General features: G+C 55.0%; 5 protein-coding genes across 5 annotated transcripts; all 5 read left to right on the plus strand.

Annotated features, from left to right (window-relative positions):
• Positions 1 to 589: 589 nt before the first annotated feature.
• On the plus strand, positions 590 to 2,754 carry CH63R_02261 (Sorting nexin-41; the record flags this gene model as incomplete). Its single annotated transcript, XM_018297236.1, has 5 exons — positions 590 to 692; positions 810 to 1,081; positions 1,157 to 1,423; positions 1,478 to 2,602; positions 2,659 to 2,754. 5 exons carry the CDS (start codon positions 590 to 592, stop codon positions 2,752 to 2,754), a joined length of 1,863 nt encoding a protein of 620 aa, XP_018162052.1.
• Positions 2,755 to 3,424: 670 nt separating this feature from the next.
• CH63R_02262 (mRNA capping enzyme) lies at positions 3,425 to 4,715 on the plus strand (the record flags this gene model as incomplete). The annotated part of the gene is made up of 2 exons (XM_018297237.1): positions 3,425 to 3,621; positions 3,755 to 4,715. The coding sequence occupies 2 exons, from the start codon at positions 3,425 to 3,427 to the stop codon at positions 4,713 to 4,715; spliced, it is 1,158 nt and encodes a 385-aa protein (XP_018162053.1).
• Positions 4,716 to 6,181: 1,466 nt separating this feature from the next.
• On the plus strand, positions 6,182 to 7,487 carry CH63R_02263 (Arylacetamide deacetylase; the record flags this gene model as incomplete). The annotated part of the gene is made up of 2 exons (XM_018297238.1): positions 6,182 to 6,562; positions 6,621 to 7,487. The coding sequence occupies 2 exons, from the start codon at positions 6,182 to 6,184 to the stop codon at positions 7,485 to 7,487; spliced, it is 1,248 nt and encodes a 415-aa protein (XP_018162054.1).
• Positions 7,488 to 10,723: 3,236 nt separating this feature from the next.
• Positions 10,724 to 11,749, plus strand: CH63R_02264 (Histone-like transcription factor and archaeal histone; the record flags this gene model as incomplete). Its single annotated transcript, XM_018297239.1, has 1 exon — positions 10,724 to 11,749. One exon carries the CDS (start codon positions 10,724 to 10,726, stop codon positions 11,747 to 11,749), a length of 1,026 nt encoding a protein of 341 aa, XP_018162055.1.
• Positions 11,750 to 12,850: 1,101 nt separating this feature from the next.
• On the plus strand, positions 12,851 to 16,133 carry CH63R_02265 (Phosphatidylinositol 3; the record flags this gene model as incomplete). Its single annotated transcript, XM_018297240.1, has 5 exons — positions 12,851 to 12,930; positions 13,054 to 13,240; positions 13,297 to 15,784; positions 15,835 to 16,039; positions 16,094 to 16,133. 5 exons carry the CDS (start codon positions 12,851 to 12,853, stop codon positions 16,131 to 16,133), a joined length of 3,000 nt encoding a protein of 999 aa, XP_018162056.1.
• Between the last annotated feature and the right edge of the window lie 974 nt (positions 16,134 to 17,107).

The following is a 17,107-nucleotide window of genomic DNA, read 5'->3' on the forward strand; positions in this document are numbered from 1 at the left end:
ACTGTGCATAAGGTAGCCTACCTACAGTCTATAGATTTAATCCACACAGCTGCGCAGCAGATGCTGAAGCAGGGGTAAGTCAGGCATTTGTGTCACTATGGCCTGTGCGCACAGCAACAAAGTACGTACCTCAGCCGGATGCGTAAAGCAAGAGGGAGCAAAGCAACAGGCCCTGGAGGTGGCTTCGTCATTGCCTGCTTCTCCAGCTGGAATGGCTCTTGCTACTGCTCCCTGGAGCTTACCTTAGTCCAACCTCTCGCAGCAACCCCCGATCGCCTCTCCCCACGCAGCCCGACAACAGACTGCAAGACCTTTGCTGTACCTCTCTTCTTCAACCTGGCTATTGTTCCTTGACCTTGGATTCCTTTCACCGCAGGACTGATCCTCAGTTTTTAATAGACACTGCAATTATCCACCGACTGATTGTCGCATGCCAACAGACAAGCCTACATCACCCCTCCCCCGCAACTTCCGGCTCAGCTGCGCATTCTTGTGTCGCGCATCCTGGCTAAGACCGCAAACCCTTTTGCACGATATTCAACCGGTCTACATCTTTGTTTGACGTCCTATTCAAACCAAGACCTACGCAATGTGGAACGATGAGGACAACAACCCTTATGCCGAGGGCTTCGACCGGAGAGACAGCTTGACTTCCTCTTCAGCCAACCCGGCTTCTCCTACCACTCGTGAGTGTATGTTGCAATCCTTCCCCATAACACTCTCAGCAACTTGAAGGGGCCAGAAAATGATGGAAACCATAGATCTGGATGATTCTTCAGACAGTACTGATGCCGACTGGGAGACTTTAGACCAGCGATTCGACATCCCGCAGACCCCGTCGACCACGAGCGACGAGGCACCCCAGAACCGCCCCCACGACGATAGCGAGGTTGAGAGCAGTGACAATGAGCCGATCGCTAGAGACAGAGGCGATATTGTCCCGCTCCCGAAGCCCGGTGGATACGAGAGTCGAGTCGAGCAGATCCTCTGGGAGAACCCATCGGTCACTATCCTCATTACGGATGCGGGAAAGAGTGCGGAGAGCGGAGGAAAATATATCGTCTATACCATCCGGACAGGGGTAGGTGGCTCTGTTTATTCATTTAGTTTAGCGATGAAGACCCGCGATCGAATGGCCGACTGACAACCTTCCTAGAACCTCGAAGTCCGCCGGCGCTATTCCGAGTTCGCTTCTCTTCGCGAAGCGTTGACACGACTTCATCCTACGCTGATCATACCGCCTATTCCCGAGAAGCACACCATGGCCGACTACGCTGCTAGCCCGACGAACGCGAAGCAAGACCAGCAGATTATTGACCTGCGCAAGCGCATGCTCGCTGTCTTCCTCAACCGATGCCGACGAATGGACGAGGTCCGAAGCGATGGTGTCTGGTGGAGATTTCTTGACCCTAATGCCAGCTGGGTGAGTTAGTCGAGTTCCCCTGACTGTTATTTCTCGGTTGTTGACCTAGCACAGAGTGAGGTATTGCATTCCCATCCGGTGGCCTCGATACCCAAATCCGTTCTGAAGGCACCCCCCCTGGATCCCGCAAACCCTACGCCTGCTCACAATTTCCTTCCCGTACCAGCGACCTCAGCTAAGCTGAAGACGACGGGCGGCCCTGGTGTCGACCCTGGAGCAATCTCCGGTACAGGTCCCCACGTCTTCGGCCGTTTCCCCCCGGACAGCCACACCCTGAGTGAGCAGGAGCTTGACCCGTACTTCATTACGTATGAGGCTTCGATTAAGGAGCTGGAGCAGCTGCTGTCTGGTTCTATGGAGAAGGTCAACCGCCGGACTTTGAGCCACCTATCCGCCCTTGCTGCGGATCTTTGTGAGCTGGGCTCCAAGTTCAATGCGTTTGCGCTTTCCGAACAAGCACCTTCACTTGGACCAGCCCTGGAGAGGGTTGGCCAAGCGGCGGACTCCTCTTACATCGCAACGGAGGAGCTCTCCGGCTCACTTGGCGCCAGTTTTGCGGAACCAATGCGCGAGAATGCGCAGTTCGCAGGCGTGGTTCGCAGCGTGCTGAAGTACAGGGTGCTGAAGCGGGTGCAGCAGGAGCAGACGAGCGACGAGCTCAGCAAGAAGATTGCATTGCTCGACCAGCTGGAGCGAAGCGAAGCGGAGGCCAAACGCATAGAGCAGTACCTGAGCAGCAGCCAGCAGATCGCGCCAGCGCCGAAGCGATCAACCAGTCTTAGGGAGGCCAACTCTTCACACCACCAGCGGGAGGGCAGCGCCGAGGACACGGCGTCTATCGACTCAGACTTTCCGCCCACCCACGGCGAGCCGGTGCCCACCGCAAGTCAAGGGGTTCCCCAGCGAAGCAACTCAACGCCTGGCCATAAGAAGGCCGCAAGCAGCAATTCGATTACGAACAAAATCTTTGGTCCGATCCGTCATGCCATTCAAGGTGTAGCTGACGTCGACCCCGAGAGAACCCGTCGTGACATGATTGGGAAAACACGCGAGAGCATTGAGCAGCTGGAGCAGGCAAAGGTCGTGTCCGAGCACGACGTCAAGGAGGCCAGCGCCAGTATCCTGAAGGACTTGAAGCGATTCCAGTCAGAGAAGGAAGAGGACTTGCGTCGATACATGGTAAGTTGTCAGCAAGCACATACTCATGATCATACTGGGGCTAAATCTAGTAACAGTTGGCCTACGCCAAAAGCCAGATCGAATGGGCAAAGAAGAACAAGGAGACCTGGGAGGATGCCAAAGCTGAAGTCAGCAAGATTGATGAGAGCTAGGGAGTTGGTGAGGGGAGGGCGACAGGCAGGAAATGAGCCCGTGCAACAAGATTAGAACAGCCCTGGCCCAAGACCATGGATGTGACTGTTTGCAGTAATACGACGAGGCGTTGAGTCTGCAGGGTTGGGTTGATGGTTTGCTCGTCAATTGACGTAGGTTAGCAAAGCTCGCTTGGCGTTTGCGAGGGGATTTTCCATTCGTAAAAGCCCTGGAATCGGTAGTGGAAGAAAATTAATCAAACGAGTTCAGATACGTAACCCTGAGAGTGTGTGCTGTTCCATTTTGGGCCCCCATCAAGCCGGATGTTGTCTCGGGGGGTTTTGTTTGGGGGGCCTTAAGAAGCCCTTCTCTTTGGCTTCGGTCTTTTCGGGGTACTGAATGCAGGGTTCACCTTCCGACTGTCTGTAATTTTGGTTCAACACGTCTTCTGCTGATTGTAGTTTACTATATTTATCAATTATTCTTTGCGGCAGGTATAGCAGAGCAAATATCACAAGGACCCTGGGGCGCGCCGACGAAGACCTTATCTCACTATCGATAAGGACAGATAAAGCTCGGAGACTTCGTCGCGAGGCTCCGACCAAGAGATTCCCCGACCTTGTACTTCCCTCTGATCTCCCCCCTCTCTCCTCTCTTTGCGCAACACCAGATACCGTCCGTCCCGCAACCATGGAAGGCATACAGGGTCCCCCGCCCGAGGGCCCGATTGCCTCGATTGCAGAACCGGGCATCAAGGCCGACGGCCAGCTGCTGTTCGACCTGCGCCGCGAGGTCGCCTCTTTGTTGCACCGCAACCAGACCAGCTTCCCAGGTGCGCAACCCGTCAGCTTTGCGCGCAAACACCTCGAGGAGCTGCGGAACAAAGAGTGAGTTTATCGCGCGGCCCCCGACTTTGAGAACCCCCCCCTCCGGAGTGTCGGCTAGGGACGTCATGGCACAATCGGACTCGAGGCAAGCATTCATTAACAGTATCGCTGACAAACTACTCGCGAGAAACAGCTACTATGTTTGTGAAAAGTCTGACGGCATCCGGTACCTCTTATACCTTACCGAGGACGAGGGGCGGGAGATCCACTACCTCATTGACCGCAAGAACGACTACTGGTTCATTAAGAACACCAGCTTCCACTTCCCGCGCAAGGACGACTTGACAAAGTTCCATACGCGCACGCTCATCGACGGCGAGCTGGTCATGGACGACACGGGAAAAGGCCAAAAGGAGCCGCGTTTTCTTGTCTTCGATTGCCTCGTGCTCGACGGCCAGGATCTTATGTCTCGCACGCTCGACAAGCGGCTTGCCTACTTCAACGAGAACATCTACAAGCCTTACCGCGACTTGTTTAAGCAGTACCCGGAAGAGCGCGACTTCCAGCCGTTCCTGGTGGAGATGAAGGCCATGCAGCTGAGCTACGGCATCGAGATGATGTTCCGCGAGATCCTGCCCAAGCTGCGACACGGCAACGACGGGCTCATCTTCACATGTGTTAGCAGCGATTACAAGCACGGCACCGACCCGCACATCCTCAAGTGGAAGCCTCCCGAAGAGAACACGGTTGATTGCCGGCTGCGACTGCACTTCCCTACCGTGCAGCCAGGCGACGGCGACGACGACGTCGACGGTCCCTATGTCGACTACGAGTCCGTCCCACGCTCCGAGCTGTGGAGCTTCATGGGCGACGGGCGATATCAGTATTTCGCCGACGTTCATATCACCGAGGAGGAATGGGAGATTCTCAAGGGGCTGGGCGACCCGCTCCAGGAGCGCATCGTCGAGTGTCACAAAGATGACCTGGATCGGTGGCGCATCATCCGCTTCCGCGACGATAAGTCCGAGGCTAATCACATTTCGACGATCAAGAGCGTCATGGAGAGCATCGAGGACCGTGTCACGGAGAAGGACCTCGCCGAGGCGGCCAAGAGCATCAAGGACAACTGGAAGACGCGCAACGCTAAACGGTGACCCGACTTGGACCTGTGAGGCCTTACAGGCAAAGACGTCACAACCTAATTTTGTTGGTGGGTGGCCCGCGAGGCAGGGGCTCGAACAAGTTCACGTTGAGGTGGCGGTGTGGTGCTTTTTTGACTATATGCGAACGGGGTGGCGTCTTTGTTGGTTCGTCTGCAAAGCCAAGCAGAAGAAGAAGAAGAAGAAGTTAGGGGGAAAGGATGGCAGTCCGAGATCGGCAGAGGCATACGCAGTTTTGTATTTCCTCTTTCCTTGCGCCCGCGACTCTCCTTTTGCCCTCCATTTTCATGAGCATCTTCAAGTTCGGCTGCGCGCATGGCTTTTATTTTACTTTTTAGGCGTTAGAGCTTCTGGATAAAGCGGGCATTACAGGATACGGCATCATTGGGGATCCGGCGTGTCCTCTTCTTCACCCACACATTCCGTTTTGTATAGGTATGAGGGGGGGAAAGCAAGCGATTCGTCTTCGAGATGTGCTATTCGCAATCATGACCAGCAGTACATTAATGACATATTCTCCCATCCCGAAACGTGACCTCTCTTGCAGTGTGTTCCACAATCACAAGCCAAATCGGCACCTGAACGAACCAAGGGGGACAGTCATGTCTCGGGCAAAAATGTGGCCTTCATTTCTTGGACCCCCAGCAGGAGCACCGTCTCTCTTTTCTCTCTCTCTCTCGTTCCTCAGTTTAGAGAGGCCGGCTGGTGACAAACAACCACGGACTCCTGTAAGTGGTATTCAGGTAGAAAATACCTATGTCAAGTGCAGATCGTTGAGGAGGGGAAAGTACTACTTAACATCGTCTACCCCGACAATACCTGACCTAACCACATATTTCAATGAGTCCGAAGGGTTTTTGTTCTTTTTCTTGTTTTTGTCACCCGCCTGAGAGGGTAAATATTGACCAAGGCGGCCAGGCCAGTATATGAGCGAAGGAATTGGAGAGCATGTGAAATCTTCCCTTCCGAGTGAGGGGGAGACACCCCAACAAACTCTCAGCTCAGGAACTCACACTGCAGTGAGCCCGGCACCTAACATGTCGAGATAGGTATGTAAGGCACTGACCTCTAGCACCCACTCCTCCGCGCAGGCATCGGCCAAACCCCGCCTAGGTAGGTAGGTATTGGGTACGGCTACGGCGTTAAAGACACTGCTACTTCGTAGGTACTTATACCTCTGGCACATACGCGGCTGCGACGACCATCGATCTACCTTTGGCAGCAAAGGGAGGGATGAGAGCTGGATAACGCGCCCGAGAACTAACAACCCCAGACTCCTCACTTCAATTGCCCTCGTCTCCTTGCCCCCTTCTTTAGAGCTTCGTCGACTCTATCTAGCTTGCTCTGAAGCTCGCCATAAATTCAGCTGGCACGGCTGATACCCCCGGTACGAAACGCCATCATCATTGCTCATCTCACGCTCCGGTCGAGGTTCAGCCGGAGTTGGACTGCCATTCATCATGATCCTTGGACCGGTGTCGCTGCTCGACTGCCTGGCCTTTGTAATCTTTCTCGTGCCGCAGCTTCTCATCCATGTCGGCTTCTTCCGGACATTGGCTGTCGCCGTCAAGTCGTTGCCATTTCTGATCTTCGAGTTACCGACATCCTTGTTTCACGAGCGCTATCTCCTCCAGTACAACCAGCGTTCGCCTTTCGTACAGCAAGCGACCTTCTTCGAGGACGTCGTCATACGATGCGTGCGGTACGCCTTTGCAAACCTTCCTCCTAACATCGGCCGCGTCTTTCTCTCCAAGTACGTCTCGCGGCCGTTTTTGAGGTTTCGCATGCTGCGGCACGGTTACCTGAGCTCACCCGCCCACTGGAGCGAGTACAAGCAACATGTGAGTATAGCCTCCTCACCTCGGACGTATCATGATTAGTGGCTTAGTCTTTGGACAGGGTGAACATGGCTTTCAAGGAGTCTGGATCACTAAGAATGCATCGAAACCCCCCGATATCGTCATCTACTACGCGCATGGAGGCGGATTTTCGATGGGCTCCGCGTACTTTTACCTCGAGTTTCTCCTATCGTGGCACTCGCTGCTTGTCGAGTCAGGCTATCAGAACCCCGCCATATTCGCCCTCGAGTACACGCTGGTTCCCGACAAAATGTACCCGACGCAGGTATACGAGACGTTGAGGGGATATAAGCACGTACTGGACAGGGCCGGCGATCCTCGAAAAGTGGTTGTGGCAGGGGACTCGGCGGGAGGGACCCTGATTTTGACGCTGTTGCTGGAACTAGGTCACATGAACGAGGCCAGGGCTTTCAGAGAAAAGGGCGACGATTCCGCCGCATCTGAAGGCGAGAGCCAGGAGCAACTGCGCAAGGCGTCCGAATCGCCGCTCCCTGGGCTTTGCGTGTTGATCTCGCCGTGGACCAAGTTGATATCCAACCGACACGAGAATTCGGCCAGTGATTTCCTGGACCGCGTCACGCTGTGGAAGTACGCGTTGCAGTACGCCGGTACCTCGCATGCCTACGATAAATCGGCCTCGCCCGGGCAGTGCGTCGATCATCGGGTATGGGCGGAAGCTAGTCCGCCATGTGGCTTCTTCGTCACGTATGGATCGGAGGAAGTTTTCGCCCCCGACATCAAAGACATCATCAAAGTGTTGGTAAAAAGTGCCGAAGTAGAAAGCTGCGTTGAGGAGGGCGGGATCCACGCTTGGCCCGTAGTCGATTTGTTCTTGTCAGGCAACACGAACAAGAGGCTGAAGGGTCTGCGGACACTCACGTCAGCAATCGGTAAACACATTCAATAGCGGATTGTCGGTGCGCCGCCCATTTAACGGCAATTTTCAGATTAGATCAAGTTTCAAACTGTCATAGACCGAGGCGCGCCAACCTCGAAACCAGAGCTGGAATGGCTCGGCTTTTGCGGTTGTGGCCTGATTATTGGTCTCCAGCCATTTCTCTATCGTTATCATCATCTATAGCAACTGGTAGAGGGACGCAAACAAAAAGAAAAATATCGTTTAATTACCTGCATGACTGGACTCTGTTTCTGCATACCGGACTGGCGATCGACTGGGAATTCCCGCAACAGCGAAAGGGGGGGTGTGTGTTCTCGGTTGAGAGATCGCGACAGACAATTCGCAAGGACGCGTTGAAGGATGTGGATGAGACCTTGGTAGGATAACTGCACCGGAGTTTGGGTTGTCGCAGAGCTAAAGTGGGTCTTGGGGGAGAGGTCATGGTTCAGCCGGACGCACGACGAGCGCAGCATTTGCGACAAAGATTACCCTCTTCGAACGACGGGATTCCCCGCTATCAGCGTGCGGCGAAAGATTCGCCAATGCTTGATGTACAAAAACGGTGCCAGCTCCAGGCAGCATCGAAGGCGGCAGGCGACGGGGTTTGGCGACGCTGGGTGTCTAATGAGCATGAAGCCAGCAAATGGGACATTGGGTACCGGCAGTAATGGAAGGTTCTTCGGGCCTTGGTACGGATACAACCGATGCCGATGACAAAAGCCAGAAAAGCGAGGCACTGCTAGGGACAGCCAGCTAGTCTACCGTGCTCTACCTTACATGAGCCGGTCATCATACTCATCGTCCAGTCCGATAGTGCCTCGCGCCGCGAGAAGCAGGCGCAACTGCGAGGTTGCGACACGCATCAGCAAGCTAGGATGACGAGAAGCGCCATCCATCCTGTCGCAGCTTGTGAGCGGTGATGCTGTGCGACCGCGACTGTCTTTCGAATAGTATCCGTAGCGGAGGAAAAATGACGAAGAAGAAACATAAAAAACGTGATTCAGAGGCACTAAAAAAACCCTTCTTCTTCGGCGGCTGACGAAAAGAGACGGGCACGACGAAGCGTGTGACTGACGGGAGAAGAAGGAGAAGATGAGGAAGGGACAATTAGATTTGATTACCTATGAAGGTCAAGATCCGGTCTTGTCACTTGAAGTAGGTAGGTAGGGCAGGCACCGGCGGAGCTGAGCTCGGTAGAAGAGTACCTCCGTCTTAAGCAAGGAACTAGCGGCTATGCTGATGTAGAAAACGGGAAAGCGTGGGCACACCTCGAGAACCCTGGTCCAATCAGGACGACAAGATGACCCCTGCTGGGCGTGTTTTTGGGGAAAGCAGACTCGCAGAGGGCAGCAAAGGAGGGAGCTCTGACCCGCGACGCGCATATAAACGGTGGACATTCCCACCGTGATCAATCGCCCTTGTGGGAGGAACCCGCTCACCGCGAACAGAAGGAACCGATCCACCCTACTGCTGGCTACACCTGCCACCTACCGTCGTACGTGTCGTCCGCCCTGCGTCATCTCTCACGACCGTTGTCAGTCGCCCATCATCGAGCCACATCGACCAGCGACAGCACCAACACTTGCTTGCACTTGCGCCCGCGCCGCTGCTGCGCTTTGCGCCCAGTACGTGCCCGTGCCTGCCTGCTGCTCTTGTCTGCCTGTCAGACTGCCTGCATTCTGCTTGTCGTTTGTGAGGGTCGACTGACCACATTGGCGACTTGTACTTGTACAAGATCAAATCTTGTCCCCCCCCCCCCCCCCCCAAAATTTCTTTTCCAACATCCCATCGTCTCCTTTGCTCCCTCGAAGTTTAGACCACTTCCGAGAATACCGCACTGCCCCGCATCCACAAACACCAGACTGCCTCGCGCGTCCACCGATTCCGGGACCGAACCCCGAACCCCCAGCCCGCAGTCTCGACCACCCTAGCTCGCCAAATACACCGAAACCTTATCGAGTGTCACCCTGATCTCGAAGCCTGACTCAGCAGGAAGCGATTCAGACTCGCAACTCACATAACATTGAGCCTCTGGTATTCCCTGTTTCCTTTGGCACGTCCTTTACAGCGACTTGTCTTACGACCACGCTGTGCACATCAGCCACCATTTACCCATCCATCCTTGGCAACGCCCGTTGCGACAGGTCCCAGCTGCCTGGATCTTTCTACCTCACCACGCTGCTTCGTTGTGGTCAGTCGGCATAGACCGGAGTACGAGACAACAGCCCAGTTGAGTGTTGGTTGAGGCTGCTTCGCTGCCGCGTCCTCTCCATCGACCATCCGATCTCGTCAAGTCTCTCTGGGGCCTTATTCTTTCTCACTCCAGTGCCTCGTGGAGGGCAGCGGCGTCCTACCTCCTTGCACGCTGCAACTCGCTACGCTTTGTTGGGCGTCCCTCGGAGTGCTGCCACGCCGCGAACCGCCTTCCCGCTGGCCTTTGCAACTGGGGGTTTCTACAGCAGCTGTACCGGCATCCTGGAAACATCACATACCTGTTGGTATTCCTAGACGCGTCTGTCTCTGTCTGCTTTGTCCTGTTGTAAAAGTGCTCCTGTAATACAGCCCTGCCCGTCACCCTGGCTCAAGCTGTCTTACACGAGTCACCCACGCAGCTTCAAAGACAACCTGCTCTTGTGTCTTCTTGCATTTGAATCCAAGCCAGCTCCGGCAGTTATTGGCTGCCTCGAATTACTGTCACCGCCGTATCTCGCACTGGCCCCTCGTCCGCCGGACACGCATGCCATCCCGCCTCACAGGCACACGTAGCGCTGGAACGACTTGTCAGTGCCTGCCGAACACCTGGACTGCGCCAGGTTCAAACAAATTTTATATACCGCACGCCCGGATCAGCAAACCCGCAACTAGGCAGACCACTTCTCCTGACTAGGCCGGGATCACGCAAACACTGCAGTCTTATTGTTCTCGTTGAGACGCAAGTCGTCGAGACAAGACAAACACAAGGGCGAACGAAGAGAGTGAACGGGGAATTGGTTGGGTTTTGTTCTTAAATCAGCCCCTGCTGCTCGCTTAATCATCCAGTCCCGTCCCCGCCAACCGCCAATTTTACCTTGGAACCTACCTTGGCCATTTTTATTTTTATTTCTTTTTGGCACCAGCCAAGGCCCCCTGTCGTGCACTCGCCCTCCACTTACAAATTGGAAAAAGCGGCCGTCGATTTTTCCAGCAGACCCAGCAAGCACGGTAGGGACGGAGAGGTCAGAGGGAGAGGGGAAAAAATCAAAAAAATGGCGGAGGACACTAACACCTACGCACCAAAGTCGCCGGACCTCTCTTCTTTTTATTCGGCAGCACCCGCCCCGCCCACGCCTCCACTGCACAATCTGCAGCACAACCAGCAACACCTGAACAAGCTGCAAACCGCTGCACCGCCGGTATATGAATACTCCTCCCCCTCGCCGCGCGCCTACCATCCTCACCAGTCGTCTTCAACTCCTGTACACATCAAACAGGAACAGCCGCCCCACTACCCGCCTTCAGTGGCAATCAAGTCCGAATCAGTCTTCTCTTCCCATCAGCCACAAACGCAAACCCACCACCGCCACCAACACCAACAGCACCAACAGCACGCGCACCAACCGCAGTACCTGTCTCCTCGGTACCAGCGTTCGCCGCCACAACAGCACCAGCAACACCCGTCTCCGCAACACCCACCGCAAAGTGCATATGGGATCCAGCCCGCCGTCAAGCATCAAGAACAATATCAACCGCCACCACTGCAAAGCCAGGGGTTTCTAGACCTGAAAACCTACGGTGGACCAACTCAACTGTACGACATCCCGTACAACCCAGACTCGCAACACCTGCCACAAACACCGGGTCCAGCAACAATGCCCCCCAGAAAGAACACACAGCCGGCTCCATCGCCGCCCCCAATTGATCCCTCGCCAATCCGCACAAAATTCCCTACCGCCAGGATAAAGCGCATCATGCAGGCCGACGAGGAGGTCGGCAAGGTCGCCCAGCAGACCCCCATTGCCGTCGGCAAGGCTCTGGAGATGTTCATGATCGCCGTTGTCAGCCGCAGCGCGGAAATCGCCCGGGAGAAGAACTCGAAGCGAGTCACGGCTCAGATGCTCAAGCAAGTCATCGAGACAGACGGCCAGTATGACTTCTTGGCCGACATTGCTGCCAAGGTTGGCGATGAAGAGAAGCGGGGCAGCCGCTCCAAGGCCGAGTCGGAGAGTGAGGAAGAAATGGAAGTCGAGACCAAGAAGAAGGGCAAGGGGGGCCGCAAGAAGAAGGTTGCGTGAGCTCGCATATCCCGCCCAGGGCTGGGACTTCTTCAGTGATGAGAAATACGATTAGGGTTATGAGGATTGGCGTTGGACTGGCTAGCATCTACATCGGCGTTGGGTGACATGACGGAGGAAAACCCGTCTACATGTCACTTGGGAGGGACACATGGTAAACGGCACGGCACGGCACGAGAGGAACCAAGCGCTGCTTCCTCGACTTGCATACCGTGGACGGCTTGTCTTACTTGTATGCACATTGAGCCTGCCGTTGGACTTGCATTCATACCGATTTTATTTTATTTTAGAATGAGAACACTTTTCATTGTTTCCACATTTCAACCTCATCAACCACCTTTACTGGAGGCGTCTCATCTGAAACTCACTTCCACTGACCCAAGCTCTTCACATTTGCAATACTCTGCTCTGCACACCGTCATATCCCACAATATCTAACCGGAAAACACTTCGTCATAACCAATACTTCTCGCCCATCGTGCTTGCTCCTCTTCCCCCCCTCTCTCCCACTTTCTCTCTCACTCTGATCTCTTGTTGAGCTTATGTACTAACGTCCAGAATGCACATAAGACGATGTTGCCCCGCAGACGTGGGCTCGGCCGCCGCCCCCATTGGTCCTAGCGCGGCCTCGCCCCTTAGGGCCCGGCACTCTGCGGCTGGTCTCCCCTTTTTGAAGGTCCGAAGTGCGCCGTGGCTCCGTCAGTGCCAAGGGTCATGCTCGCTGAGGTAGCCCGCCGTACCTTAATTTCTGGCCATATTTTTTAGGCACTAGTGCTGGGAGACGGCGGGTCGTGCATGGGGCATTCCTCCCACCTTCCAAGTCACGCTCTCACATTAGTGGACAAATCGACCATCCAATTCGCGGCGGAGAGAGCTACCTATCTACATCGAGTAACCGGCCACCGTGTGTACCTGGGCGTCTCTCCCAAGTCTCTCTTGCGTGCTGTCCTCGACAACACAAATCGACGCTCCCAAGTCTCTCGAGCTTCCCGCCATGCGAAACCATCCCTCGAACTGCGAATCCCGTTCATGTCCATGATCAAATGAGGCACCGAGCCTCGCTGCCACTTGCATCCTTTTCCCCCCTCCGTGGCGTAACCAATGTCGTGGGACCTGCTCAAGCGATTCCTTGAGTCCGACGTCTTCAACTCAAACCCCTTTCTATCGGTCTCTTACCTTTCGTGAGCAAGCCCTCCCTCACCGACTGCGCCCGCCCATTGCCGCTTGCGCTACCATCTCAGTCGACGCTTTCACGACGTTGGGACCGACCCCTTGCTGACCCTGGACTTTTTGTCTTGATCTAGTCGATACGCCGACCATGTGGGCATTCACTATGTCCTTTGCAACAAGCTGCGCCAATTCCCCTACGAGGATATCGAGTTCTTCCTGCCGCAGCTATGCCACCTTATAATCAGCGTCGATAACGAGTCCATGGCCCTGGAGGAGTTCCTCCTAGACTTGTGCGAAGAGTCGGTGACCGCTGCGCTTCTGGTTCGTGTCGCCTCCCCGCTATTGCGCCCTCGTCTTCCTTGCTCACCAGCTCCCAGACGTTTTGGCTCTTCCAGACCTACCTCCACGATTTATCTTCCAATCCTCAATCCAAAGCCTTTCAAACATGTCGGAGGGTGTACAACAAAGTGCAGCATATTGTGTTCGGTCTGCCGGACGCCGCGAGACACGACAAGATCAAGGAGAACATTCTGCCCGTCACAGTCCTGGCGAGCTTCGTTCTGGCCAGCATCGCAGTCCCCCTCGTCCCGCAGTGGGCGGGGCCACTCGCCGTGGCACAGGCTCGAAAGCCTCAGCCCGCTGACGATCTGATCTCCGATTCTCGAGAAGGTAACCCCAAGACGACACAGGTGTCGCGGGCCCACACCGTGACTGCCGGGAGCTCGAGATCTAAGCGTGCGAAAGATGCCGGACGCCTCTCCAGCGCGCCAGACCTGGTGCTTCCAAGTTCCGCTTCGGGCAACTTGCACCATCGGTCAACGGAACCGTCACCGACACGATCAGGCTCGTCCGGTTCTAAGACGCCGGTCGAAGCAAAGCGTCTGCCACCTCATCTCAACATGAAAAACGACGATGCTCGTCTCAGCTCCTCTTCGCTGCCGCTTCCAGAACTACGATCCCCCAGATTGGCTATCACAAGACCGACAACTCCTGTGTCAGCAGGACTCCCCCCGCGGCTTGGCGACGCCCTCAGCAGGAGACACTCCCACCACTTCAAGAGCGGCGCCACCGCCACCGAGCTGACGCCGTTGCAGAAGACGAGACTGTTGCGGCAGCACTACTTCAGGTGTGAGACGCAGTTTCTGACGGCCCTCGAGGGCATCTCGAACAGACTAGTCATCGTGCCAAAGCCTGCTCGTCTCAGTGCTCTTCGCGCCGAGCTGGCTCTCATTGCGCAAGACCTGCCGGCCGAAGTTGACGTCCCTGTCATCTGCCCCCCTACCCTGGTGGATGGTTCTCCGGCGAAAAGCAGACATCACCGAATTGTGCGCCTAAACCCAACAGAGTCGACAGTGCTAAATAGCGCGGAGAAGGTTCCGTATCTTCTCATGGTTGAAGTTTTGAGAGATGATTTTACTTTCGATCCGGACACGCCAGACAACAGAAGGCTCCTAAGCACTCTCCTCTCCGACCCAGGTCATACTCGGCGCATCTTTGACCTTTCAGACTCGCCGCGCATAACGACGGTGCCCAAGACGCCAGAGCTGGTCATCGACAGCGTGTTCGAGCCGGTATCTGGCGACCTGGGAAGCTCGCCCTTGATCAAGCCTTATGACGAGGATCCTTTACAGAAGCACCAGGTGAAACAGGTTCCACCTGCTCAGCCTCAGCGCCTTCCTAGCGTTATCACCACCACCACCACTACAATGTCCAGCGTTGTCTCGGACACAACCACTCCTCGAAGCTCTGGTGTCTCTACTTCGAGATCGAGCAGCCCTCCGGGCCCGCTCCGCAAGATGACAATCACTGCACGTGCTAACGCCTCGGTGGACCAGCCAGACTTCTCGGCACTAGCAACTCACATGCGAACCGCTTCACAGATGCTGGCGCAGCTTGAGGCTACAAGTGGCAAACGACCGAGACATGAAGTGCAAGCCATCAGAGCGAAGATCATTGCGAGCATGCAGAGTCTGGAGGAGCAGAGCTTCGACATGGACGAGCAGGGACCGACCTTCGACACCATCATTGCAAAGGCCTCGACCGCGCAAGCAAATGCTGTGGCGAGCACCGACCCTCCCGATGTGGAGGCCGAGTCTCCTGTTGAACCAGGGGTCAATGCTGGTGCTGGACTCGCGAGGATGGAGAATGATATCAAGACTGGCGGTATTCAGAGCAAGGGCGATCGTGACGATCCTAGTGCGGCAGTCTTCGGCGAAGCATGGCAAGCAAAGAAGGAGCGTATTCGCAAAACGTCGCCTTATGGCTGGATGAAGAACTGGGACTTAGTCAGTGTTATCGTCAAGACGGGAGCCGACTTACGCCAGGAGGCATTTGCCTGCCAGCTTATCGATGTCTGCCACAAGATCTGGGTCGACGCGAAGGTCAATGTGTGGGTCAAGCTCATGCGAATTCTCGTTACAGGAGAATCCTCCGGTCTGATCGAGACGATTACAAACGGCGTGTCGTTGCACTCCATCAAGCGAAGCCTGACACTCTCAATGGAGACGGGTCCCAACCAAAAACGTCGATTTGCTACACTCAGGGACCATTTTGTCAAAGCGTTTGGGGCGACGGACAGCGAGCCGTACAAGGCGGGAGTGGATGCTTTCAAACGCTCACTCGCTGCATACAGCATGATATCTTACATCTTGCAGCTGAAGGATAGACACAACGGCAATGTTTTGATCGATAGTGAGGGACATATCGTGCACATCGACTTTGGCTTCATGTTGTCCAACTCGCCGGGATCAGTCGGGTTTGAGGCTGCGCCTTTCAAACTCACGCAAGAGTATATTGAGGTGCTTGGTGGTATTGGGTCCGACGATTACGAAGACTATAAAAGACTCTGCAAGCAGGCCTTCCAAGGTAAGTTTGGTTGCTCCGAAGCGTTAACGGCAGTCGCTGACTTGTGGTAGCCCTGCGGCGGTCTGCGGATAACATTATCGATTTGGTGGCCATGATGGGACGAGACTCGAATATGCCTTGCTACTCGGCCGGAGTAGCTCAGGCAACGCACAATCTCCGCCAACGATTCCAACTGCAGCTGAGCGCGGACGAAGCCGAACAGTTTGTGGAGACAGACTTGATCGGCAAGTCCTTGGGCAGCTACTACACACGGCTGTAAGTAGATCACCACAGCCACGCAAACATTTTCATGAACTGATCCCTCGCTAGCTACGATACCTTCCAGTATAGAACACAGGGCATTTACTAGACGGATGTGGCGATGGAAACTTGGTCAAGGGCTCCGAAACCAATGGGGCATAGCATGTATCTGGGCATCTGGGCGGCGTTGTGGTTGAATAGAAGACTAACTGGCTAGCAATGACGAAGCCGAGGAATGGTCTCTCGGTCATTCATGATTTGAGGGGGGAAGAGAGGCAGCTTTGAGAGAGGTGCAAATTCTGGCATCCTGCAGAGAGAGTTACATAGGTACCGAATGAAGATGAGTGGTTTTCATGTGTAGGATTACATGTAGTGGAAATCCGTCTATGGCTTCTGTCGTGCGATAAAGAACCAATTTGCAAGAGGGAATGTGGTTCGAGGTGACCAGAGAAGATGAGATCTTGGGGTGTCTACTCCTTCAGCACAGCGGCCTCATGGACTCTAGGCCGGCAGGTCGGCTTCTGTCCCGCGCAAGAAGACTGCGGAATATACAAGGTTAGACTAGCCGGGCATTTGTACGCGTAGTGTATGCGGTATGATAGTAAACATGATGAAGGGAAGGGTTGGTTAGGACAAACAGCCTCCTGCCTGACTGGACTGCGCTGTTGAGAAGGAGAGTAGCTGAGCCGACATGATCTCGAGCGCCACCCAAGCATCCTTCACGCCGCCTTGATTGCGGGCAAAACATACATCTACGAAGATCTCAGGGTTCAGCCTGGAGTCTGCTTCGCGCTCAGAGGTAGTATTACGTGGACGAAATCTTTGGACGAAGGTCAGGGAAGACCGAGTTTGCCCTTCGGCCACACGACGTTGGCAACAACATCGCCCTCTCTTCAAGGACCACGGGAGGGTGGCCGGTTCTTTTGCTCCAAATTCTGTTTCTCTAACAAGGCACACAACAAGGCGGCTGGCGGCCTCTGCCTGAGAAAACGGGGACAGAATCCCTTCGGAGCCCCGTACATCAGTCTTCGGACACACCTAAGAATGCGCCAGGTATGTTGCGGTGATTGCGTGCGTTTCGGA

This window comes from Colletotrichum higginsianum, chromosome 2 (assembly GCF_001672515.1).
Source record: "Colletotrichum higginsianum IMI 349063 chromosome 2, whole genome shotgun sequence".
Lineage (NCBI taxonomy): Eukaryota > Fungi > Ascomycota > Sordariomycetes > Glomerellales > Glomerellaceae > Colletotrichum > Colletotrichum higginsianum.